The 27,722-nt window shown below is 43.6% G+C and overlaps 1 protein-coding gene across 1 annotated transcript in view; it reads right to left on the bottom strand.

Annotated features, from left to right (window-relative positions):
• The window catches only part of LOC127633082 (adhesion G protein-coupled receptor L4-like), a 62,426-nt gene extending 52,298 nt beyond the window's left edge, over positions 1–10,128 (bottom strand). Inside the window, exons 1-4 of the mRNA XM_052111969.1 lie at positions 10,045–10,128; positions 1,789–1,938; positions 650–799; positions 348–494 (exon numbers count right to left, since the gene is read on the bottom strand). Coding sequence (XP_051967929.1) covers positions 348–494; positions 650–799; positions 1,789–1,938; positions 10,045–10,066 — 469 coding nt within the window. The 5' untranslated portion in view covers positions 10,067–10,128. The remainder of the gene's footprint in view (positions 1–347; positions 495–649; positions 800–1,788; positions 1,939–10,044) is intronic.
• Between the last annotated feature and the right edge of the window lie 17,594 nt (positions 10,129–27,722).

Consider the following 27,722-nt stretch of genomic DNA (forward strand, 5'->3'; position numbering starts at 1 on the left):
TATATATATATAAAAATTTAAGTTAAAGGAATCAAGTACATTTTTTGCTTTTCAAATTATTTCTCAAATGGCCTACCTAGCGGGCTAGATAAAATTGTCTCATGGGCCTTATACAGTGCTGAGGCTGAAGTTCCCCATCCCTGTGCTAAGGTGAGGTCAGCATGTGTTTAATGAACTACAGTATATCTTTTTTCCTGCACTGTAAAAAGTAATAACCTGAAAAAGAATTTGTACCTTTAGGTGCTATTTCTACTTCATTTAACCAACCTACCCTGAAAAATATTATCTTTGACAGCTGGCACAGTTTCCCCTACAGTCTGAGCAGAGAGTAACCATACTTTTCTCACCTGTGCAGTCTGTCCCTCTGCTGGGTTTGAACCAGGGCCCTGCTGGAGATGTATAACCTCTCATACATGAGCAGATGAATGACCCATTTTTGTTGTGGCATTTAGAGAAGGGACCACATCTATCGGCATCCATGCACTCATCAATATCTGCATTTAGCATGCACACAAAAATAAATGCAAGGATCCTTCAGTTTGATCAATCAGTACACAAACAAATTTGACATAAATATGACATGAACTCAGGAATTCATATGATATGAATACTGTATATATGATTGGTTATTTTCCATGTTAGGCCATACCTTTGCAGTGGGTCCCGTCATTCATTTGAAATTGTTGCTTTCCATTTGAAGTGAAGCCAGAAACACAGGTGCAGTAATAATCTCCATCAGTGTTTGTGCAGTTGGCGTTTGGGCCACATATCCCTGTTACATTCTCACACTCATTGTCATCTGTGAGAGGTCAGATACTCAGATACTGTACATTAAACTATTAGGGCTGTCGATGGATTTAATTGTTTATTCTAGTAATTACATGACATGTCCATTAATTGATCAAATTTATCACATACGTATATCAATATTTGCAGAGAAAGGCCCCAAATACACATAATTCAATATAAATTAGCTTACAGTCAGCAATCCATTTTGCAATGTTTGCAAATAAATTTTTGCTGTTCTCACAGGACGTGTTCTTACAATCCATCTGCACTATTTTAAATAATATTGTCTGCCTACTGTATGTGCATACACTGACAGCCAAATGTTTTGAATAATGTACAGATTTTGCTGTTTTGGAAGGAAATTGTACATTAATTCACCAAAGTGGCAATTAGCTGATCACAAAGTATAGTCAGGACATTACTGATGTAAAAAACAGCACAATCACTATTTGAAAAAAATCATTTTTCATCATCAAGATTTCATACAAAAGGTGTACACTACAGTCTCTAACAAGGACAGAAAGAAAGCAAAATCTGTACATTATTCAAAATTTTTGGCCGGCAGTGTATGTGTCAGACGGATGCTTTTGTAACATCTCACTGGTTTTCAGCATCATAAATGCTGTGTTTTTAGGACTCTGTGTGAAAAGTAGTTGAAACTATTAAAATCGCATTTCGAGATCACTGCATTCTGTGCATCATCAGTTTTGTTGAGCTGCACTGACTGCCCCCTGCTGACACGGCTCATGAAAGCATGAAGATACATATGCTTTAAGCATGAATTGCTCTGATAGTAGGAATATAGGTACAGTAATTTATTACGGAATTTATGTACAAGTCAGGAGTCATGATTAATTGTATTTTTACGTGTTTTTTTAAATAATTAATCACACTCATTTAATGCATTAAATTATGACAAATTTTAACCCTATTATCTTACAGAAAGAACAGAAGTGCATGTATAATATTTGTTTTATATAATAAAAATAAATGGCAAACCCTGGCAATTGCTGATTCCATCACCAGTGAACCCATTTTTGCAGAAGCAGGCATGTTTGGAGTCATCATTTACAGGACAACTGGCATACTGGTGACAGGACTGACATATGTCAGATAATCTGCATGGATCCAGCACACTTGAAAGCCATGCTTAAACACAAAGATCAGGATCCACGCATGAATTACAGCAACTTTTTAAAATATGTAGAGGAGACCAGGGCTAGTTGTGTTCTATCCCCCAAACTAAAATTTCAATTTCATATTTTTTTTGGCAACACTGTGTCACAGTTCTTTTAAACCCCCAGGTTTGTTTAGTTTGTTTTGTCATTTTCTCTCCCTCCTATTTCACAGGCGCTCTGGACAGGCATGATTGTCATTTCCATGGGAACGTTTGTTGATCTCAGGGCTGCCCCAATCATGACACTGATTACATGTCAAGCAACACCTGCTCCAGCCTGATTGTACTCCCTACATTTTCCCTCATGTTTCTCTATTTCTTTGCCAGGTTATTATGCTAAATTGAGTAGTAACCTCACTCTTCTTGACTAGCTGGTCCTTGTCACTCTGTTGGTTTGCCTGCATTGTGGTTTGCCTTCCATTCTTCGCTGGGTTCAGCCTGGAAATCCATAAAGGAATTCTGCTCTGTGCCCGCATGCTGGGGATCTACAATTCTGCTGTTGCTCGCATTGTCCGCTGAACATCTCTCTCATTGCCAAGCTCCTCCTGAATTCCACAATGCATGCACTCCACTGACAAGCACATTACTCTCTACTCTGTGTGGTGGCACTTTACTGACATAATAATGAATATTTTTAGAACTGGTACCTCTGCTCCTGTGTCATTCTATCCTGCGCCTACACATTACACTAAGCATTATAAAATCACACTGGCATACAGTCCATTAAGATTTAAGTATAATGAACGTTTGGTTACGTATGTAACCTCCGTTCCCCGAGGGAGGGAACGACACGTTGTGTCGGAGAAGTGACACTAGGGGTCTCTCTTGAGCGCCGATATTCACCTCTGACCTATTGAAAAGGGCCAATGAGAGTTGGCAGTCAGTATTTGCATACCCGCCCGCGATATGGGTATTTAAGTGGGGCAAATACGGAAGTTTAGTCAGGATTTTTCTGAGGAGCCGAAATGGTCCGCCACAACAGTGGCTCGGTTCAGCTACATGGCGGAGGAAAGACACAACGCGTCGTTCCTCCCTCGGGAACGGAGGTTACATACGTAACCAAACGTTCCTCTTCTGTCGCCTCTCCACGCTGTGTCGGAGAAGCTGACACTAGGGGACCCATTCCAATCTTGCCATGTGCTGAACCGTATGCGTGAACTGCCGATACAGAGGCGGGCAGGGATTCATCCAGTGCCATGCATTGTCTGTACCCGGCTGCACGCACTCTTCCCAATGCCCCATACGTAACATCGGGATCCTTCTAGTTACCCTGAGAGGGGAACAAGGCGATGTTTGCCAACATGGGAACGGGCCAGCCTGGCTGGGCCTCTTTTCTCTCTATGTTTCTCGCGATAGAGCAATCACGGCCGGGCCCTTACACGCATATAGGGAAGGGGTCTTACCCAGACCCCGCGGAGACAACACCTGCCCTTTTTCTTGGGGAGGAAAAGAGGTAGACACGTCACACGGCCGTCTTAGGGCTCGTGTGGAAAGTATGGTGCGGTGGTAGATCCAGCCTCGAAAGGGGGGAGTTGCTACAGCACGGCGACCGGGGCAGCTGTAACTGCCTAAGGGAGACACAGGGGTCCGCTCGTAAGGGGACAGACCCGTGGAAATACACACAGGGGGAGTCCAAGCAGGAGGCCTTTCTCAGGGGAATTCGCCAGGGAGGAGCTGTCGCGAGAAGCAAATACTTACCTGTGGAGCACCTATACCAGTACAGGGTAGCCATCAGGGTACCCGCAGTGGCTTGGGTCGGCGAGTTCCTCCGCTGAACCGCGGACCCGGAGGGCTGGGGAGGAATCGACCAGGGTCCCGACTCGGAGTGGGGTGCCCTGGGAAAAAAGGCGCACTACTTAACCTTGACATAAGGAAAAGGGCACTGGGCGCAAGCGATCCACCCGGCCGGTCAGTCTACGTGTTACTGAGTTCTACGGGCTCGGACCTGACAAAACCAAGATGCAACCGACTCAACGCGGAGGTTGTAAAACCTCGCGAAGGTGTTGGGTGTTGCCCAACCCGCGGCTCTACAGATGTCTGCTAGGGAGGTGCCCTTGGCCAGTGCCCACGAGGACGCAACACCCCTTGTTGAGTGAGCTCGGACCCGCAAGGGTAGGGGCACGGCCTGGGTGTGATAAGCCAGTGTCAACAACCCAGTGGGCGAGCCTCTGTTTGGAGACGGCATTCCCTTTCTGCCGTCCCCCAAAGCAGACAAAGAGCTGCTCAGAGCGTCTGGTGCTCTGTGTGCGGTCCAGGTAAATGCGCAGGGCGCGCACTGGACATAGCAACGAAAGGGCTGGGTCTGCCTCCTCCCGGGGCAGTGCTTGCAGGTTCACTACCTGATCTCGGAATGGTGTGGTAGGAACCTTGGGCACATAGCCCGGTCGCGGTCTTAGGATCACAGACGTATCTGCCGGACCGAACTCCAGACAAGTGTCTCTGACAGAGAACGCTTGCAGGTCCCCGACCCTCTTGATAGAGGCGAGCGCGATCAGCAGGGCTGTCTTAAGAGAGAGGGCCCTGAGTCCAATTGATTCAAGCGGCTCAAAGGGGGGTCTCTGGAGTCCTGCCAAGACTACCGAGAGATCCCAGGAGGGAACAAGGCCTGGCCGGGAGGGATTCAACCTCCGGGCGCCTCTCAGGAACCTGAGGATCAGGTCGTGCTTACCCAAAGACTTGCCGTCTACAGGATTGTGGTGGGCAGCAATGGCGGCAACATACACCTTGAGGGTGGAGGGGGACAGCCTCCTGTCCAGCTTCTCCTGTAGGAACAGGAGCACTGACCTAATCGCGCATCTCTGCGGGTCTTTAGTTCGGGAAGAACACCAATCTGCGAACAAGCGCCACTTTAGGGCGTAAAGGTGCCTGGTAGAGGGGGCTCTGGCTTGGTTAATTGTATTCACAACAGTCGCCGGTAAGCCGGCTAGCTCTTCCGCGATCCCGGCCCAGGGACCAGACGTGGAGGTTCCAGAGGTCTGGGCGCGGGTGCCAGAGCGTGCCCCGTCCCTGAGAGAGGAGGTCCTTTCTCAGGGGAATTCGCCAGGGAGGAGCTGTCGCGAGAAGTCTGAGTTCCGAGAACCAAGTCTGAGTGGGCCATTAGGGGGCCACTAACGTGACTCGCTCCTCGTCCTCCCTGACCTTGCACAGCACCGGTGCAAGAAGGCTCACTGGGGGAAATGCGTACTTGCGCAGCCCCGAGGGCCAGCTGTGTGCCAGCGAGTCTGTCCCAAGGGGAGCCTCTGTTAGGGTGTACCAGAGCGGGCAGTGGGAGGTTTCCTGGGAGGCAAACAGGTCTACCTGGGCCTTGCCAAACCGTTCCCAAATCAGCTGGACCGACTGGGGGTGAAGCCTCCACTCCCCGCCAGGCAGGCGTTGTAGTGATAGCGCGTCCGCAACGACGTTGAGCTTGCCGGGGATGTGAGTGGCACGCAGCGACTTGAGTCTTGAGCGACTTGAGCTGGCTCCATAGGAGGAGATGGCGGGCGAGTTGTGACATGTGGCAGGAGCGTACGCCGCCTTAGCGATTTATGTACGCCACCACCGTGGTGCTGTCCGATCTCACGAGGATGTGTTTGTCCCGAACTAACGGGAGGAACTTCCTGAGAGCGAGAAGGATGGTCAGCAACTTCAGGCAGTTGATGTGCCAACGCAGCGGGGCCCCTTTCCAACGGCCCGCTGCTGCGTGCCCGCTGCACACGGCACCCCACCCGGACCGGGAGGCGTCGGTTGTGACCAGAACGCGTCGAGACACCTGCTGCAGGGGCACTCCTGCCTGTAAAAAGCAGAGGTCTGTCCAGGGTAGGAGTGTTTTGAGGCAGGCGGGGGTGATCCTTACCCGATGCATGCCGTGGTGCCATGCTTGTCTCGGGACTCGAGTCTGGAGCCAGTGCTGGAGTGGTCTCATATGCATCAACCCCAGCGGCGCGACCGCCGCGGAGGACACCATATGCCCCAGGAGCCTCTGGAAACGTTTTAGAGGGACCACTGTGCCTGGCTTGAAGGAAGTGAGGCAATCCAGCACCGACTGAGCACGCTCGCTTGTGAGACGTGCTGTCATTGAGACTGAGTCTAACTCCAACCCGAGAAAAGAGATGCTCTGAACCGGAGTGAGCTTGCTCTTTTCCCAGTTGACCTGAAGCCCCAAGCGGCTGAGGTGCTGGAGCACCTGGTATCTGTGTGTGCATAGTAACTCTCGAGAGTGTGCTAGGATAAGCCAGTCGTCGAGGTAGTTGAGAACGCGGATGCCGGCTACTCGTAGCGGGGCAAGAGCCGCCTCTGCGACCTTCGTGAAGACGCGAGGGGACAGAGACAGGCCGAAGGGGAGGACTTTGTACTGAAACGCCTGGCCGTCGAACGCGAACCGTAAGAAGGGTTGGTGTCGTGGCAGAATTGAGACGTGGAAGTACGCGTCCTTCAGGTCTACCGCTGCGAACCAATCTAGATGCTGAACGCCAGCCAAAATATTTCTCTGCGTGAGCATTTTGAACGGGAGTTTAAACAAGGCCCGATTGAAAACTCGCAGGTCCAGGATTGGTCGTAAGCCGCCGCCTTTCTTGGGTACAATGAAGTAAGGGCTGTAGAAACCCTTCCTCATTTCGGTTGGAGGGACGGGCTCTACCGCGCCCTTGGCTAAGAGGGTTGCGATTTCCGTGCGCAGGGAACTGGCATGCTCGCCATGTACTGCGGAAAAGCGGACGCCCCTGAAGGGGGGGCGGGAGCCGGGCAAACTGAATTGCGTAACCGAGTCGAATGGTCCAGTGCAGCCAGCGTGATGCGTTGGGAAGCGAAAACCACGCTTCCCAGCTCTGCGATAGGGGCACCAAAGGGACGAGTATTTTGGACGTACCCGGCGGGGCCTCGCAGCGGGGCGGAACAGGTAATGCAGCGTCGGGCGGCTTCGTTGCGGCCTGAGGCTGGGGTGCTGAGAATAGACTCAAAGCACTTACCTTGCTCCGCGCACCCGGCAGGGGGCGGGTTCGTGACTGAGGAGGAGGTCTGCTGGCGTCCTCTGGACTCGTCTGAACCGGCCGGCCGGGGGGCAGTCGTAAGCAGGCGGAAGGCGGGATCGCCGCGTCCGGTGTACCGGTACTGTCGTAATCTGAAAGCAGATTGCCGTGAGAACGGCATTTGCGGGCCAGGTGACCCAGAGGCAAAGGAAATAGCTCTTTTATTGAGAATGTGGGTACCACAGCCCCCGTCAGGGGGTGTGGCAAATGAAAAAACAAAGGATTCTCCACCTGGCCCTCCACCGGGGGATGGAGCGGTCTTACCACCTCCGGAGCTAACGTCTTCGGCTCTGGGTCGACTGTCTCAGGAACGCTTGGGAGCCTTCCGGGTCCTAGAGGGGGTTCGTGAGACAGGGGGCGTACGCCGCCTGCGGGGTGCTCGACGCTGGGGCTGAGAGCTGGGCCCGGGTTTGGGCGGAGCAGGAGCTGGTTTCCTCGCAGGGGGACGCCCTCGGCGGGCAGACGGGGCAGGGCCCGTAGCGGCAGGTCTGCGGCGGGGCATGATGTGCGAAATGGACTCCGTCTGCTTCTTCACCGCGGAGAACTGTTGGGCGAAGTCCTCGACGGTGTCACCGAAAAGGCCAATCTGGGAGACAGGTGCGTCCAGGAAGCGGTTTTTGCCAGCCGCACGCATCTCGACCAGGTTGAGCCAAAGATGGCGTTCCTGGACCACTAGGGTGGCCATCGTCTGTCCGAGTGCCTGCGCTGTGGCCTTCGTCGCTCTCAGGGCGAGGTCGGCCGCTGAGCGCAGTTCCTGCAGCACATCAGGATCAGGTCCACCCCCGTGCATGTTTCTGAGAGCTTTGGCCTGGTGGACTTGCAGGAGGGCCATCGCATGCAGGGCGGAGGCAGCGCGTCCAGCCGCACTGTAGGCCTTCGCTGAGCTGAGGAAGTTGTCCTACAGGGCTTGGATGGGAGTACGGGCGGCCACGCCAGGAGGTAGGGCTACCGGGGCATAGATGGTACGCAACTGCCCTATCGACCTGGGGAATCGCCCCGTATCCCTGGCGCTCTCCGCCGTCGAGGGTGGTGAGAGTGGAGCGGGTGGCACCTAGACGGGCGGAGAGCGAGGCTCTCCACGTAGACGTCAGCTCATCATGCACCTCCGGGAAAAACAGGACCGGGGGGATGCGAGGCCGCGAACGGCGCGCTGCCCCCAGGAACCAGTTATCCAACCGTGAAGGCTGTGGGGAGGATGGAGGGTTCCAATGTCGGGGAACGGGAGGTTCGCGGGGGGCTACCCGGCGAAACTGCACCCGCTGCCGCCCCCAAATCGCCCCCAGCGCCAACCGCATCGTCCTCAATCCCGTGGGAAGAAGGAGCAATGCGGGGTGCAGCTGGGGTGGATTGCTCTCTGTTGAAAGCAAGCCGCGACCGCAATGTGGTCATGGTCATGTTCTCGCAGTGAGAACATGAGCCATCCGCAAACGCCGCCTCGGTGTGATCGCGGCCCAAACACACGAGACAGCGCCTGTGGCCGTCTGAAGCGGAGAGCACTCTACCGCATCCAGGAACAACACAGGGGCGGAAGGGCATATTGAAAAAGACGCTTCCTGAAAAGGACGTTCAACGCCACTGTGTTTTGCTCTTTTAGAGAAATTCACTCTTTTAAGGGAAATAACTCTTTTAATACACAGTATGTGTGTGTTTCTGCACTGTTGAAGCGCTCACGGGCAACAATGCACGCCGTGCAATGAGAAGAGAAAGCCGCTGTTGTGCGCCGTCAAGATCCAACAGCATGCAGATAGTCAGAGGAAACAGGAACGTTTTAATGGCGTGTAACTCGCAGCAAACTGCAGACAGACCATCGGCTCCGAAGAAATTTTCTGACTAAACTTCCGTATTTGCCCCGTTAAATACCCGTATCGCGGGGCGGGTATGCAAATACTGACTGCCAACTCTCATTGGCCCTTTTCAATAGGTCAGAGGTGAATATCGGCGCTCAAGAGAGACCCCTAGTGTCGCTTCTCCGACACAACGTGGAGAGAGCGACAGAAGGGGAAGGTAGATTTTAACCAAACGGTTTAAATGTGTTCTTAGGACATGGGCATTTTTTATAATTATCAGATCAGGCAATCAGGTTGTGTTTTAAATAGCTATTGCAATTGTTTACAAATCGTTACAATTTATGTTAGTCAAAACAATGGTTTGATATTTTTGTATGTAACCCTTTTACATTTTTGTTTGAATTATTTCATGGATTGTTTTATGTTCATTATTATTATTGGCTGTTTAAATTTAGCTGGAAAGCCATTAGAGATAGAGATATATTGAGGAATGTTTCAGTAATGTTTCACTTAGAACTAACATTACCAGCATTTGTAGCCTAGACATTAAGGTATAGTATGTGTCTATACAGAAACTGACTTTAAAAATAAACCTACCATGACAAATACTTAAGTAAAAAGGTGTGACAACTAACCATGGTCTCTTCTAAATTAGAAAAAAAAAGTATAATGTGTGTGTGTATAAATATTTTCTGCTGGTTACTTCTGCTTTTTTAGAAATGTCAGCTTAACTAAATCCATCATAACATCACAATAATGCAAATATCTATCTATATATAAACCTTTACAAAAAACATTCAAACTATGAAATTTGTTTAACATGTTTAAAAATGTAAATGGGTAAGTGAAATTTAATTATTTTGAGAAGATGTTCCATAGTGTGATGAGTTATAACACTATTTTACATAGCATTTTCCTAATGCTTTATAGTTACTCTTTGTGACCTCATATTAATTGAGAGACTACATGGAATATTTGTACCTTTAAAACAATTGTGTAACATTAGGACCATTTAAAATGAACTAGTGAAGGCAAAGAGGTGATTAAAAATGGTGATCAATTTAAAAATAGGGTGAACAGTTGAAACCATAAGATAAATTCATAGAAAAATAAATAACCTTACATCTTGATTATGATTTTAAAAAGTCCATGGACATTATCTGTCAACTAACCAAATCCAAAAAGTTTCAACTGATTTACTATATAAAATAATAAAAAATAATAATTCTAAGTGTACCTAGATCATCAAATACAGTCTGACCTGGTGTTGATTAAAGTGACTTACCAGCTAAAAGCAGGAGTTTCATTGGAGAACTAAGGAAAAACTCTTTCTGAGCCGAGGCTGGAATGTCTTTAAGCAGTAAGTGACTGTGTGACGCACAGCACTTCTTTATGTCAGTTTCCTGTTTCTCTAATCCTGACCCTTCCTGTCCGAGGCCTCAATCAACTCACAAAAACATCATAAGGGACACAGAAACTCATCCTCTCACACGCACAATACCGCTGTTATCTAATAAACACAATAATACAAAAAAAAAAAATCATACAGAAGGGTCCTAAAGTCTGAGAAAATGAGTAAAATTGCTAGTGAAAATACAAAATCTAATTTATATCAAAATATATAATTTCTAATTACATTTTAAGTAATTATTCAAATGAAATATTGATCATTTTATCATTTTTAAGTATCTGGTATGGAGCAAATGGGGCCTTTGGCTTTAATCCACTCAATCTGGCATGAAGTCCATGTTTGTGCACACCTAATGAAAAAATTATCTATGCAAGTACATGAATAACGCAATTTTGTGCGTTGTTGCATTCGAAAATGTGTCAGAACACAATTTTTAACATAACAACAGTATGCAAAGAATTGTCAGGGTTGCAGCTAGAGTACACATTTATTTAAACATACTGACACATATGCTCTTGTCTCAAAGTTTGATGTTTATCTTCAAATTCACTGATGAAGTCATAGAACTGTGATTATTGTTGGGTTACAAAATGGGTCACAATTCTTGCAGCCAAAATCTTTATTCCTGGAGGTGTCTATCAACAGAGTGTAGGTATCAGAGTTGGGTGGAGAGGTATATTTTTAACCACAGGCGTCTTTGTTCTAGACATCTGCAAGAAATGTGTGCTTGAAGATAAGAGAAAAAAACCTCTCTGAGTCAGGAAAAACTGGACCACAACACCAACTAGATGACTTTGGACTATCCTGTATATAGGAGCAATATGAGAAATGCAGAGGCAAAAGACAGCGGCCCCAAAAAAAATGTGAATAAATGACATTGTATTAGCTAACAGAATATCACTCACAGTGGCAGCTGCAAACAAATAATGCTAGACCTTTTTTCTCAGAACTAACTTTAACCATTTGGCAATTACTTTTAAGGTGTATATATATTTGTATTTATTTATTTATTTGTTTGTTTGCAATAATCATTTAAGGTGTTTTTAAGGTGTTGTAAGTCAGTTCTCCCCACGTTCACATGGGTGTCCTAAAAACCATAGGTATAGCTTGTCATAATAACAATGGATTTGTTCCACAAATGTTTGACAACCAGAAAGTTTCTCAATATTTTGTTGTTATTTTAAACAATTTATTTATTTATTATTTCCTGTTTAGTTATCTAATTTAACAGTATTTTTAGGTTTGGCTTGATTGTCCATACACTCTGTGGAGCCAATGTTGTGTAATATTATTACAAAGAAATATTCTCGAAGTGTACAAATTGGACTATTATTATTAATATGAACGCAGATTTTTTTATAAGTAACATCAGGGCTATTGATGTCTGAATAATGTTTAAGAACTTGTGTACATGCTTGTAACGGCAAGGTATATCTGAAAAATAAACCCATTTGTGTCAGTTTTGTTGGTCGAACTGCTCCAGTGCAAAGCTTCTGGATTTGTGTGCAAGGAAATTAGTCATGTGGATTACATAAATTGAAGTTTCTTCAATTCAATAGCTCATTAGACCACTGGAGCTGAGGAGCCATCAGATTCCAAAAGGTGGTGTAGAACTTTAAGTGGGCTCTTTTCAAATACAATGAAACTTGTTACTGGATAACTTTTACAATTGATTACTTGATAAATATGTAAGTAAACAAGACAGATTGAATAGTTTGTGAATTTGCTGTGAAAAGTTTCCATTTTTATTGTTAGCCAGCATGCTGAGCTAATGTTGCACTGTATCAATATGCCAATGAAAACTGTAACCATCACGTAATCATTTCGAGGCTGGTGTTGCTGTAATAATCCAAGCTCATGCTCCTAACATTTTTGCGGTTGTTAGTACTGTATGTTATAAATCAAATGCCAAATGCGAATGTAGTATGTCTGGGAATGTTTTTATATTAAACACATACCGTCTGTACATAACTAGGAATGGGGATTGTGAGGAATTTGATGATTCTGATACCCCTTATCGATTCCGATTCCATTAATGATCCTTTTGGTGCATTTGAGAAAAAAATACTTCGAAATAAGAAATGCAATTCTTATTGGATTAACTCCCCTCATCAGCCTGTTACCAAATTATGAATTGACTTAACAAATTCTAAATATTTTAACAAAACAGATTCTTGCAGAGGTGTATTTACACAAATGTTTTCATTTAGATATTTTGCAGTTGAGGAGGCAAGATGGAGGGTGCAGCTTTTCCTTCTGCTTCAAAATAATAAGACGGGACCTCTTGCCCGCCAAACTTCCGCTCTGAAAAGGGATTGTGTTTACTGTAATAATTAAATAAGTTTTCATAGAGTTGATCCTGACTGCCCTCTTGTGGCTAATCTTGTATGTTTAAACCCTCACCGTGTACTCCGCAACAATTATCTTTACCATGATGAAAAGGAGAGAGAAAAAGTATTTCCTTAGAAAAACCCAAGTGAATATTTTAAGTTAAAAATTTCAGAGGAACAAGATAGTGAAGTTAGTGATTTATGTAAGGCAAAGACTGCCTATTTTATGCAGCTGATAGCAGAAGCAGAGGGAAGTTCATCTCTTTGGAAGAACCTTAATCTAACTAAATGTCAGTGCAAACAGAGGAAACTGATATTGGAGTTGAATATAAATGGAAGGAGTAGATATGAGAGTAAAGAAACTGTAAATTAATGTAATATTTTATTTATTTAATCAGTGGAAAAATGCTTCAAAGTTTAAACCAATACAATCATCACAAGAGATAATAAGAGACACACCTTCATCCTTTTATAATTCTGATGTTAATCAAAGCAAAATACTTCAAATTAATAATCAATTGAACAATTCAAAGGCTAAAGACATAGTTGGAATGGCCAGTGCTTTAAAAAAAAAAAAAAACATAGTACCAGTCTGATAAAGCCCATAGAACATTTGATAAGTCTATCTATTAGAGAGGGAACATTTCCTCAGAATTGGAAAACAGCTGTTATAACTCAAATTCGTAAATGCTTTCCTGATGCATCCTGGACAGCAGTGAAGCACCACCTCTCACCTGTCAATATCCTGCCGAACAGAAGTCTAAACTTGCGTACAGATTTAAAAAGAAATTAACGTTGGAAAGGACAACTTAAAAAAGCGATTACATAGCCAAAGATGAGAACTTCACAGTTCTTCCTCAGTGTGTCTGTATGATATCAACATGTAGGGTGAAAAGATGACAAGCAAACACATCTAAAGCTGAATTAATTAAAACAACTGATAATTTTTCTCAAAATATACCCCTTGTCTTTGGGCCATCAATGTCCTAATTCTTAGTTATAAAGAGACTAATTTGACACTTTATGATTTATTAATATTTTCTTATTTTACAAAATGCTATTGTTGCCAACTTCGAATTTTACAATAACCAGAAAATATGCATTTCTTAAACATTGTCATTAGTAAGAATGGCTACAAAACAATTATTTTCCCGACTTTTGGTGGGACAGATATATCGAGACCTCTTGGAATTTTAATTGAATACCCCTGGTATGTAGTTTTGGTCAGGCACTTGTCAAAGTACAGTATAAGGTATCGAAAATTTTGCACAAAAAGGGGAATCAGGTCGAGGAAGTACAGCTAACACCTGATCTCCTTGACTGAACATGCAAAATTCTGCTTTGCAATCAAACAAGCATTTCATTTTTTTGCCAAATGACCAGCCAAAAACAAATATCTACAAAAACCATGGACATATTTCAATTCTGGGGTGGTTCTGCCTCTGAAACCCCATTACAAAGTACTGCTAATGGTCCATGTAACCGATGGCTAAATTGTTGGGACTAAAACCCAAACTCTCTTCAATGACCTCACATCCTGCTAACATCAGCCAAGGCAATCCTTCCACTCAATCGCCTTTCAACAAAAACTTTAACATCTGATGGAAGCACTCTAGGGTTCCCTGACTTTGAGCATGATAAGCACTTGATCGATTATGCTTAATACAAAGTTGATATAACATATCTTGAAACATATGAGATGTAAAATTTGTTCCCTGGTCACTTTGGACAATCTTTAGAATTCCAAAGTTAGATATGAACTGGGACAGAGCCTCTACAATAGAGTGTGTATTGATTGAGCACAAAGGATAAGCCACATGATATCTATTGCTCTGACTTAACACCGTCAGCAAATGGTCATTACCAGACTAAGATTGTTGCAAAGGACCAACACAGTCAACTAGCAGGTGCTGAAATTGTTGTTCCATAGCAGGAATTGGATACAACGGCACAGGTTTAAGTGATTGAACTGTTAACAGTTAACTGGCACGTATGATGCGTTTTAATATATTGCCTTTTTTTTTTCTCCATAAAAACCAAAATGACTACACCAAAATGACTGAACACCTCAACATGTGAAGTCGGGAACCTTCTCAGAACTTCCCCCTAGTGACACCAAACCATCCATGATAAATGGCGTATATCCCACAACTTCCTCAGCACAGCATTGTATAAAACAATTGATTTCTCTGAATCATGCTCAATATTACAACACTCAGAGTTATTAGTGGTGTCAGGCATTACAGATGAAACAGCAATAGCAGACTTACATTCAGATTTAACATGCATTAACTTACTTTTGAGTGCCACACAATCCTTCTTCCAATGACAATTTAAATGACAATAAAATGACATCGGTCACCTTTGTCAACAGTATTCTTCAAAACTTTTCTCAACACTGTGACTATGAGCATAATAGATCGACCCATTATGCCCTCTGCAGGGCTATCAGTGCATCACAATCTGTTTTTTCATAACGTCACTTTTATGGAGGTTATAAGACATACTCAGCATTAAGGATGGCAGCCTCTACTGTGGTTTCAACATTACGATCTGATAGGAAAATTGACACAGGTACAGGCAAAGTGCATTCAATTGTTCCAACAGAAACAAGTCATGAAGGACATCACAGCTATTTGCACCTGCGGCAGAGCACCAACCCTCTCACTGAATATTCACATTTCTAGCAAACTCACAATAAGACTGTTCTGTATGTTTCTGCAATTTCCTAAATTTCTGGCAGTAAACCTCCAATACCAACTCATAAGCTTTTAAAACTGCTTCTTTGACCTTGCATTACACTTGGCTATCCTCAACACTCAAAGTGGAGTATGCCTTTGGTGCCTTACCTCCCAAGACACACTGCAACATCAGTGTTTGTTGAATATCTTGCCACTTCATAACATCTGCTAAATGTTCAAACAAGCTGAAAGATTTATCAACATCCGTTTAAATTTGGGCAAGAGCTTAATAATACAGGCAACATCAAACCTCATTGGAGATTAACTAATTGCCCCGCTAGTATCAACCTTTAACTTACCCTCTCTAATTAAGTGAAAATATTATGCTTTCACATCCAGTTTAGAGCTCGACTTCCTGATTCATTTAAGATTTTTTTCTAACTCTAAAAGCATATGCTCCCTCTGTTGTTCAAAAGTAAATGATGAAGTAGAAAAAGAGGTTTCTCACCCACACCCAAAAAAAAAAAAAAAAAAAGAAATACCTATTTACTGCTCCAAAAAATGTGTCTCTTAATAAATAACCATATTGTAAACACTTCGACCTATGTCTTCAGAACATTAAAACAAATTTTGTGATTTAAATTTTAGCAAATTGACAGGTGCTTGCAATTTTATGTTAATGACTCCACCCATTCAGAAATCCTAGAGTGGATATAGACAACAGAAAGAAAAATTATATACACATAATTAAATACAACTGGATATAATTTACATTCAGTTACACAATAACCCGCACCCATAAACTCTAAATATATACCCATATACATACATATCCAGGACATACATATCCACACACATAAATACATATATACATATATATATATACCTGTGCATCTGCATTTACATACAGCTTGAATACAGGTATCCCTCTACACATATCATAATTACAACAGATGAAAACACCAAGAACATACCAAGACTAAACACACTTAAAGATTTGGTTTGATATTAAAATCCTCATTTAGACCATTCAAAGATAATGTACATAACAAATACATCCAAAAAGTCTCTATCTGGAGAAATAGATTTTTAGATCACCACTACTCCATGGGATATTGACTCTCTCAATACCCCAGTATCTAAGGGTAGACACTGAGTGATTACATTTCAGAAAGTGCATCACCACTGGACTATTAATGTTACCATTGAGTATATTGCTCCTGCCTCCCCAAGTGATGAATTGGATTTATCAGTAACAAACACATCCAAATCCATAAGGTCTGATTAGATAATTAGCCTAATACTCTCTTTGAATCTTTTCTTTTTGGTAGTCAGACCTACGTCATAGTGAGCTGCAAATTCTAACAACTGTTCCTTCATTAGTTGATTTAACAATGCCTCGGTAGTAGACTTAAAAATAACTCCAACTCTGTAACCATTTTCAACAAAGATTAATCTCATTTTTAACTATAAAGAAACAATCAAATTAGGTAATACTATATATATATATATATATATATATATATATATATATATATATATATATATAGTGGTTAAACTTTTGTTCATACAGACACAAAGAATAATTATTTCCCCCACAAAACCAGGGAAAAAAATAAACTCAACCCTAATCTGCCTCCACTAAGAGCCAATTCTTTTTAAATGTGCTATAAGTGATTTTTTTCATTGAAAAGTATCCCAAAAAATGTCCTAAAGATATTAATGAAATAAGTGTCCTGGGACATCTCACCGGTCTCTGTGCAACAAAGAGCGAAGATGAGGAACCAAATGCTGGAGGGCACTCAAAATATTGCTCACACTTTTTCCAAATAAACAAGCAAACAGTTAATCTGCTGTCTGCTATACAGCCAAGCTACAAGTTGGTGAATTATACTAACACGTCTAACATGCCCCGCCCACACAAAAACGCTAACTTAAATTGACTGGACCCTTAAAAAAATTATTAAATCTGTAATTGTGATCTTTTAAGACGCTCCTTTTGAGATGAGCCCCCAATTGTTACACTCTGAATCTTGGATGTAACAAAAGAGAGAAGTTGGAGTCCAAAATGTAATAGCAAAGTTGATATATTAAGTCTAGGGGTTAAATGAAAAAAGTTCAGTTAAAACACTCCAGCTTCTGAGGCACCTTGCAGGAAGTTGACCTACAAGGGAAGAGAGCTCCTCTAGGACAAATATTGAATGGCTTAAAGGTGCTGTAAGTCACTTTCACATGACTGAGCCATTGAATTAGCCATGCCTCTTATTCCAAAACCCTGGCCTCCAAAGATAATTTTGAGACCAAAAACAAGCAAAAGAGCAGCATTGTTTGTTCCAGTGGCTGTCAAATTAAACAGTGGCACAATAGCACCCTCAACTGACAAACATTAGGAATCATAGCCTCAATGACCCGCTTTAAATAAAACACTATGGCAAGGAGCAAAATAATTGACAGGTGAAAAGCATCAGTGTCCGCGGTCCCTCCACCGTAGGACTGAGTGGTCTTGGTACCAGCTCCAGAGCGAACATCTGACTTCCTGGGTCCCCAGCTGAGTGCCTTGGCTTGGTGGACCTGCAGGAGAGCCATGGCATGCAGGGCGGAGGCGGCCTGTCCAGTGGCGCTGTAGACTTTCGAGGTCAGTGATGATGTCATCCTACAGGCTCTAGATGGGAGTACCGGAGTACCAGGTGGCGGCGTTCAGGTGGATTGCAACCGCTCTGTCCACCTGATGAGCGGAGGGGTTGGTTCCGGGCAGTAAAAGGTGCCCTCCACGACTGCATAAGCTGCTTGGCTCCAAGGAAAAAATCTGACTGACAGACGCACAACCGCTTCCCTTTATACCTGTATGTCTGGGGGCGGGACATGCAAATTATGTCTGCCAATTTCATATTGGCCTTTTCTCAAGTTCAAAGGTACTCAAGGCTCCCAAGAAAGACCTCTCGTGTCACTTCATTCGACACAGTGTCGAGTGAGTGACAGAAGGGGAAAATATTTTTGCATTCTTTTCCATTAAAAAAAATCGCTTACAGCACCTTTAAAATAGGCCAATCCTAAATAGCAACAGCTGCAGTCTCTTTACTTGGTCCTGAAGATACACAGGAGAACACAAGAAAACAAAACAAACAAGGCAGGGCCATAACAAATTATATATATATTCTAATTTTCTCTACCTTAAATATTTTATGAGCTTGAAATTGTAATCCATCATGATGCTTTATTTGTCAGTGAATCATTAATTATTTTGAGTCAGTTCTTTATAATGAGGACAAGGCATGAAAATGCATTTGTCAAAAGGCTGGGTACCCTGACTTTAGCTGTAATAAACCAACTAAAACCAAAAGTGGTCACAAAATAATGCTTGAATAACTCCACAAATAATTTTAATTAAAGGTCTGCTTCAACTCTGGTTGAATCAAAACTGTATGAATGAATTATATGTAATTAACGAATCAGTGACTTAAAAACTTTCTAATATTCTCTTTGTATATGTCCCTATTGTCATTATTGCCGTGAACAATGAGCTGGGCTGCCCTGTCACTCGCAGACCCAGTTTCAGATGAAAAGCGCGTATTCGCAAATATGCTGGTGCGGAATCCAATCTTTCACTGGCCGTGTGTTTGACACCACTTATGTAGAATGTGTCTCAAACTGTAAATGGGGTTATTTGCACCTGGTATTAGTGGTGGGTTGCAGTTTATTGTGCTTTGGGAGCACAAGCATCAGCAAGCCCCAAAACACGGGAGTAATCTGTAAATAAGACCAAAAAAAAATGTGATCTGCGACTTCAAACAAGCAACTTCAAGAAAAAACAAGTACAAAGTCGCTTATAATAAGCAGACATGGCAACACTGCTCCAAACACATATGGCATTCATTCTTCTGTGGAACAAAACATTATTATTAACTCTGATAATCAAATAATTTATCAACACCCAATGGTAGCGCTCAAATCAAATGTGTCGGGGCAGTTGTGATGTCATGACGTCACGAGACACGCAAGAACCAGTGAGATTTGATGTTAATGACGTCCAATCTGTGCTGAAATTTTTTATTTGGCCACAGTCAACTTAAATTTCAGCTTTCATACAAAGTGATCATATGACTAGGAATATTTTCCTAATGTAGTGGCAAGGGTAGAGGGAGTCACGGTACATATCTTGTGATGTGTTTGTTAAATGGTAGCTGACTACGTCACCCTGGATGATACCCAAGTTACCCACATAATATAACCAAAACTAATTATATTAAAGGGCCGAGGCACCAGTAGCGGGCAGGCTAGCCACAAACTAAATGTTCCCCCTGTAAAAAAATCACATAATCACCACACGTGCACCATATCACTCACACACAAGTGCACAAATTAAATTGTATATGACATGAAGGTGCACAGCACTCTGTGAAGTGGGAGACCACCACCACAAACGAGAATGGCTAGCCTCCCTACACTGGGCCTTCTGCTCCTAAAAAAAAAAAAAGGCTCCGAAAAGAATCTATAACAATGGTGCAAACACAAATAATAAACAAAGCTCTCGGGGCTAATAAAAGACAAGGAAAAAGAAACACACACCTACAAAACTATAACTCACAAATACCCAAATATTAATTCATAAAGCCATTTGAGAAAATGAAGGGTAGGAACATATAGAAACTATCCTGCCAGGACAAATCAAACAGGCAACAATTACTCAAAGAAATAGCTTTTGGCCAAAACAAAATTACTTTTAAATCAAAACAATATGACTTTTAGTTGAAAACAATATAAAATAATATAACTTTTAGGTCAAAACAACTGAACTGTCCCCAGTCTTGTACAATCAAAGAAATAACCACAGTGCTCTAAAAGGTTGAATAACAACATGACTGGGACCAATGGCAGGATAGAATCATACAAAAAATAAATAAGTACACCAACAAGAAATACAAAGCACGTGATCTTGGTCCTGTAGTCATCGTTCCTAAGAAGGATGGTAAATTGCGAAGATGCATTCATTTCAGGAAGCTTAACTCGCAATCACAGCTTGATGCCTACAATTTGTTGAAAAGGATAGGCCAGTTACGATATATTACCACATTGGACCTCTGAAAGAGATACTGGCATATAATCCCTCAAGAGGAACTCCAGACTTTACACCACATTCAGGACACCACCAGCACTAATCGAGTGTATAATCCTACCATACAGGTTGCATGGGGCTCCCACTACTTTCCAAAGACTGATGTACCAAGTTCTCCAGGGTTGTAAAGAATGATCGGCTGCCTACTTAGATGTCATGATCTATAGCAGCATGTGGGAGAACCATCGCTTACACCAGAGGGAAAACTTTGGAAATGATCCAGTTGGCTGGACTAACCATGAATGTGACAAAATGTGAGTGGGCCAAACATGAGACAAAATACCTCAGTTCCCATTTGGGCAATGACAAGCTGAGACCCCAAGTTGATAAGGTGGAGGCTTATCAAGCACTGCAAGAGGCCAAGGATGAAGAAGGAGGTGAGGTTCTTATTGGTTTTTGTGGGCAGGATAACGTCTAGGTTATGGACGTAACCACCATTCCCTGATGGAGGGAACGAGACGTTGTGTCGGAGAAGCGACACTAGGGGTCTCTCTTGAGTGCCGAATATGCCTCTGATCTATGAAAAAGGCCAATGAGGAGTTGGCAGATAGTATTTGCATTCCCCGCCCCCGGACATACGGGTATAAAGGCTCGGCTCAGCGACGTGGCCTGGAGGACACAACGTCTCGTTCCCTCCATTAGGGAACAGAGTTTACATCCGTAACCTAGACGTTCCCCGTCTGTCGCTCTCTCGACGTTGTGTTGGAGAAGCGACACTAGGGGTCCAATTTAAATCACGCTGTGCGCTGAGCCGTGTAGGTGTTCTGCTGACACAGGAGCGGGCATGTGTTTTACATGCACAGGTGACCAGTTGTGTGAAACTGCACGTACCCTTCCCCAATGCCCCCAAAAAGTCATCAGAATCCTTCTGGTTACCCTAGACAGGGGAACAAGGCGACGCTTGCCAACGGGCCGAGCCTGGCTGGGCCTCTTTTCTTTCTATGTTTCTTGCATAGAGCAGTAAACGGCCGGGGCCCTTACATGCATCAAGGGAAGGGGGTCTTACCCAATTTCCTATTCTTTCAGGGGGAAAAGACCCTGCCCGGAAGGGGAAGTAAGAGTGGTGAATACGTCACATGGGTTTTTAGGCAACATGTGGAAAGTGGTGCGGTGGTAGATCCAGCCTCAAGGAGGGGGGAGTTGCTACAACATGGCGACCGGAGGGAAGCCGGGCACTGCCTAAGGAAAACGCGGGTCCACTTTTGTAAGGGGACTGTACCGTGGATCATACACACAGGGGGAGTCCGTGTAGAGTCCGTGTAGAGTCCTTGACCTGTGGAGCACCTATTCCAGTACAGGCTAGATTAAGTACCCGCAGTGGATTGGGTCGGCGAGTTCCTCCGCTGAACTGCGGACCCACAAGGGCTAGGGAGGAATCATCCAGGGTTGCGAGAGATGGAATCTCCTCTGAGAAACAGGCGCATGGTTTTACCTCAGCTGAGGGAAAGGGCGCTAGGCGCAAGAGATTCGCCTGGCCAGTTCGTCAGCGTGTTACCGAGTTCTACGGGCTCGGACCTGAGAGAATACAGGATGATACTGACTCAACCCGGCTGCGTGCCTGTTGCACATGGTGCACCAACCCAATCTGGAGGCATCGGTCATGACCAGAATGCGTCGGGACACCTGCTGCAAGGGTACTCCTGCCCGTAAAAAGCAGAGGTCTGTCCAGGGTTTGAATGTCTGGGAGTAGGCTGGGGTGCTCATCACACGGTGCGTGCTGCGGCGCCATGCTCGTCTCGGGACTCGAGTCTGAAGCCAGTGCTGAAGCGGTCTCATATGCATCAACCTCAGTGGCGCAACCGTCGCGGAGGATGCCATATGCCCCAGGAGCTTTTGGAACAGTTTTAAAGGGACCGTTGTGCTGGGATTGAAAGAGGCGAGGCATTTCAGCACTGACTGCACACGCTGGTTGGTGAGACATGCTGTCATTGAAACTGAATCTAGCTCCATGCCAAGAAAAGAGATGCTCTGAACTGGGGTGAGCTTGCTCTTTTCTCAGTTGACCTGAAGCCCCAAGCGGCTGAGGTGCCTGATATGCAGATGCCAGCTTCTCGGAGCAGGGCAAGAGCTGCCTCTGCGACTTTTGTGAAGATGCGAGGGGACAGAGACATGCCGAAGGGGAGGACCTTGTACTGGTATGCCTTCAGGTCTACCGCTGCGAAAAAATCTAGATGCCAAGTTACGATGTGTTTTTGCATGAGCATTTTGAATGGGAGTTTGAGTAGAGCCCGGTTGAACACTCTCAAGTCCAAGATCGGTCATAAGCCGCCACCTTTCTTGGGTACAATGAAGTAAGGGCTGTAGAGACCCTTCTTCATTTCGGTTGGAGGACCAGACTCTATTGCAAACTGGCAAACTGAATTGCGTAACCAGGTTAGATGGTCCGGGCCAGCCAGTGTGACGGGTTGGGCAGTGAAAGCCAATCCTTCAAACTCCATGCTAGGGGCAACAAGGGGACGAATATTTTTGACGTACCCGGCGGGGCTTCACACCCGGCAGGGGGCGGGTTCGTGACTGAGGAGGAGGTCCGATGTCGGCAGCCTCTGGACTCGTCTGAACCGGCCGGCTGAGGGTGGAGGTACCGTGTTCAGGGAACCGAGACTGTTGATATCTGGAAGCAAAGTGCCGTGAGAATGGCATTTGCGGGCCAGGTGACCCAGAGACAAATGAAATAGCTCTGTTATTGAGAATGTGGGTACTGCTGGGCGAAGTCCTCGATGGTGTCGCAGAAGAGGTCGAACTGGGAGACAGGGGCATTGAGGAAGCGAACTTTGTTGGTTTCATGCATCTCGACCATGTTCAACCACAGATGACGTTCCTGGACCACGAGCGTGGCCATCGCCTGCCCGAGTGACTGTGCTGTGACCTTCGTGGCTCTAATCCCGTGGGAAGAAGGAGCAATGTGGGGGGCGGCTGGAGTGGCTTGATTTCTATTGAAAGCAAGCCGCGACCGCAACATTGCCATGGTCATGCTCTCGCAGTGATCGTCCTGAAAAGGACGTTCCATGCCGCTGTGTTTTGCTCTTTTAGAGGAAATACTCTTTTACACAAAAAGGGAAATCACTCTTTAATTAACTCAATTAAGATTTATTGTCTGCGCTGTCGAAGCGCCCAGGGGCAAAGCTGCACTGCCGTACAGAGAAGGGGTAAGCCGCTGTTATGCGCCGTCAATCCAACAGCATGCAGTGCGTCAGAGGAAAAGCAGGAACTGGTGTGTGACTCGCAGCAGACTGCATGCACTAGCATCGGCTCTGAAGAAAATTTGTGAATGAACTCATAGCATTTCCTCGCCTTTATACCCGTATGTCCGTGGGCGGGGTATGCAAATACTATCTGCCAACTCCTCATCTGCCTTTTTTCATAGATCAGAGGCATATTCGGCGCTCAAGAGAGACCCCTAGTGTCGCTTCTCCGACACAACGTCGAGAGAGCGACAGACGGGGAACTCCAATTTTACATCTATCGCAGTACCCCTGATCAACCTCAAACGCTGCATGTAACACATCATTTACATCTCGATAGACATTACACCCTTTTCAGAATAAACACACACATACACAAGGTTTTGTTTGAGTTATCTGTTTATTTATTGCACTTTTCTTTATGTTTTTGTGTCTGTGTGTAAGCAAACAAGCTGCAGGGAGGGTTGAGTCTGTCTTCCTGGATGTGGGGCTGCATCAGCCAAAAGGGCCGTTGTCTAGTCAGAGTTGCTTTATGCTGCCAGACCCGTGGTGTGCTTGCGAATTGCAGCCGGACGTCACATGATGCTATTGTATATGTTTGATGGGGCAACCATAATTAATCTTATTTACATCAATATGAATTCATATAATAATATATGACATTTTACAGTATGTATCATACTGATTAGTATTGTTATAATGACATGGAAAGAGATATGTCATATTTATTTATATACTGGACTGTATGTTGATACATATGTGTGAACTTACCAGTAAAGATGGTACAATCCAAAGTGAGTGGGGCCTGTGCTATTTAAGTAGACTGCCGCTCACTGAGAGAGGAGTCTATTTTTATCCTTGAGGTGGAAGGAAGTCAGTTTTGGGAGTCATAGAAAAGTGGGAGTTTGGTGAAAATATCAATAACTATCTGCATATTTTTTTTTTTTTTTCATATACATTTATTTGTAAATAGTTTCTTAATCTTCTGGATTTTTTTGTGCATTGTAAATAAAACACAATTTCATGTATGTGCTACTGTGCAGTGGAGGAACTAGAGTTTTATATTTGGGGTGGCCAGGGGGTGGCCACTGCTACTTTCGGGGGTCCACACGCGCACACACACCCACACACAAAATGTTGGTTTTCCATGTTTTATGGGGAATTTCCATAATGATTTTTATTCTGTACAAACTGTATTTTCTATTCCCTAAACCTATCCATCACTTAAATATATAAATGTAAAAAAATGTGGTATGTATGATTTACAAGCTGTTTTTCTGGTATTGATAGTAATAACACACACACACACACACACACACACACACACACACACACACACACACACACACACACTCACACAGTACATAGAGGAAAGTATTGGTTCACTCTGTTTGTGTCTACAAGTGTTGAACATAAATACTTACAGAAAATAAAGCTTAAGTACCAAGGAGACAAGATACAGTACCATGTGTCTGTTACATTAAATGCTGAGTTTAGTTACAAAAAAACCTCACATTTACAACACAAATACATAAAAGTATTTCACACAGTACTTACAGAGAAGAAAGAATTTACAAGTGTTTATAAGTGTTGAACATCTCCTGGCAGCTCTGGCTCACTGTCTTTCTCAGAACAAGAGGTCTCTGTCTCATCCCTTGATACATCTTTTTATAACACAAGAACAATTTGTGTATAATCACAATATAAATGCCACAGCCATCAACAACACGAACACACATTTTAAACATCCAAACCTGTATGACTGACTTTCTTCTGCTGAACACAAAATATAATATTTTGAAGCATGCTGGTAACCAAACAGTTTTGGTTCCCATCAACTTCCATAGTATAAAAAAAAAATAAATACAATGGAAGTCGACGGGAACCCAAAACTATTTGGTTACCAACATGCTTCAAAATATCTTCTTTTTTGTTCTGCAGAAGAAGGTCATACAGGTTTGGAATGACATGAGGGTGAGTAAATGATTATTATATTAATTTTGGGTGAACTATCCTTTTAATCTGACAAAATCATCTCAATGTAAATTCCTGAACTTGGCATGTGACTGACTGCCTGTGTCTGGTAGATGCTCTGACCTGTTGGTGGTCCTGAAGTCTGACCACATTGACTCTGACTAGCCTCAGCTAGGGAGCTGCTCTGGGGTCCAGTGGTGATGCAAGGGCTGGGGTCTGTTTGTACCTCATCTGCCTGTTTGTGCTTCTTTAAAAAGAACTCTCCCTTTAAAAATATATCTCTCCCTTTCTTTTCATCTTTAATTGATCTTATGCAAAAATATGACAGCCTATGGTTACATCAAATCATCCAATTACCAACATTTTTATCTTAATTACAAATCCTCATTTTCATAACTGTACATTAAAATCAACTACTAGTCTAAGTTATCAGTTTGATCATTGCTAGCCCACCTCTGAACTGAAGTAACTGAACTAGCTAATCAATTTCAAACTGCTAAATGTTTACTCTCTGAAGCTGTATCCTACTTCCCCACATTAGCTAAACATTTGTATACTGTAACTTCCATACTGCACGATATATGTATTACTAGCGCAGATGTAATCGTAAGGATTGTTATGCTAAATTGCGAAACGATCTCTCTAATCTGATTAACCTGTAGCCTATTGGAGTCTTATTAACTCAATTAAACCTTAATTTACTTCAAATATGAAGTTTTCTTATTCTTCTGTATCTTACAACTATATTCTCTCGTCCTCGGCTCGTCGTCCGTTTGAAAACTGCACGCGCTGGTTAAATGAGATGTCAATTAGCATCAGCAACTGCCAGTTGTGAATAAAAATTTGGCCACCCCAAATTTTTATTTGGACACCCTCTGGCTCCGCCTCTGCTACTGTGGCTGAGCCATCGTTGCCAGGGAACCCTTTCCTCACACAAACAGCGTAAACCAAAGTCCCTTTCAAGGCAAATCTTTGGAACACTCCTGGGCAGGCTGGCCAGCAATTTTCAAAGTAAACAAATGGCATAAAAGTACAGCTCTTATCTACATCCCCAATTCCGAAAAAGTTGGGACAGTATGAAAAATGCAAAACAAAAAAAAAAAGGAGTGGTTTATAAAGTATATTCACCCTTTGCTATATTGAAAGCACTACAACTAGACATAATATGATGTTTTTCTTTGTGAATTTTTTTTTTTTTTTTTTTTAAATGTACATTAATTTTAAATCAGATTATTGCATGCTTCAAAAAAGTTGAGATGGGCAATTAAAGACTAATAACAATTTCATAAGTTGAAATAACAAGGCGATGTTAAACAGGCGAGGTAATCATGTCATAGTATATAGGGAGCCTCTAAAAACAGCCATGTCCTTCAAAGCAAGGATCATTCAAGGTTTATCAATTTGCCAACAGATGTTTCAGCAAATAATCCAGCACTTTGAAAACAAAGTTCCCCAAAGACAAATTGGGAGGATTTTGGGCAATTCACCCTCTAAAGAGTACAATATAGTTAAAAGATTCAAGGAATCGGATCAAATCTCAGTGCTTAAAGGGTAAGACAAAAATAACTTCTGAATGTCCATGATCTCTGATCCTTCAGACATCACTGTTATAAAAAACATCATTCATCTATAATGATATCATGAACATGGGATAACTTTGGTAAACCTTTGTTATTCAACACCACTTGCTGCTGCATCCACGGATACAAGTTAAGACTTGACTTAGCAAAGCAGAAGCCCTAAACACTGTCCAGAAATGCTGCCGTCTTCTCTGGGCTCTGTCTCATCTTAGATGGAAAGTAGAACAGTGGAACTTTGTTTTTTGTTCTGAAGAGTCCACATTTCAAGACGTTTTTAAAAAACACAGCTGTCGTGTTCTCCGGGCCAAAAAGGAAATGGACCATCCAAGCTGTTATTAGCTTCAAGTCCAAAAGCCAGTGTCTGTATGGGCCAGGGGTGTGTCAGTGCCCATGGCATGGGTAACTCGCACATCTGTGAGAATACCATAAATTCAGACAGATATGTTCACATTTTGGAGCAACATTTACTGCCATCCAGCACCATCTTTTTCAGGGACTTCTCTGCATTTTCCAGCAGGAAAACTTCAAACCACATACTGCCCAGATTTCAAGTGCATGGCTGTATAAGCAGAGAGTGTGGGTGCTAGCCTGGCCTGCCTGCAGTCCTGACCTGTCTCCAACTGAGAATGCATTTTGAAGCGCATTAGATGGCATCAAAGACCCCATACATTTGTGCAGCTAAAGACCTAAAT

This window comes from Xyrauchen texanus, chromosome 39 (assembly GCF_025860055.1).
Source record: "Xyrauchen texanus isolate HMW12.3.18 chromosome 39, RBS_HiC_50CHRs, whole genome shotgun sequence".
Lineage (NCBI taxonomy): Eukaryota > Metazoa > Chordata > Actinopteri > Cypriniformes > Catostomidae > Xyrauchen > Xyrauchen texanus.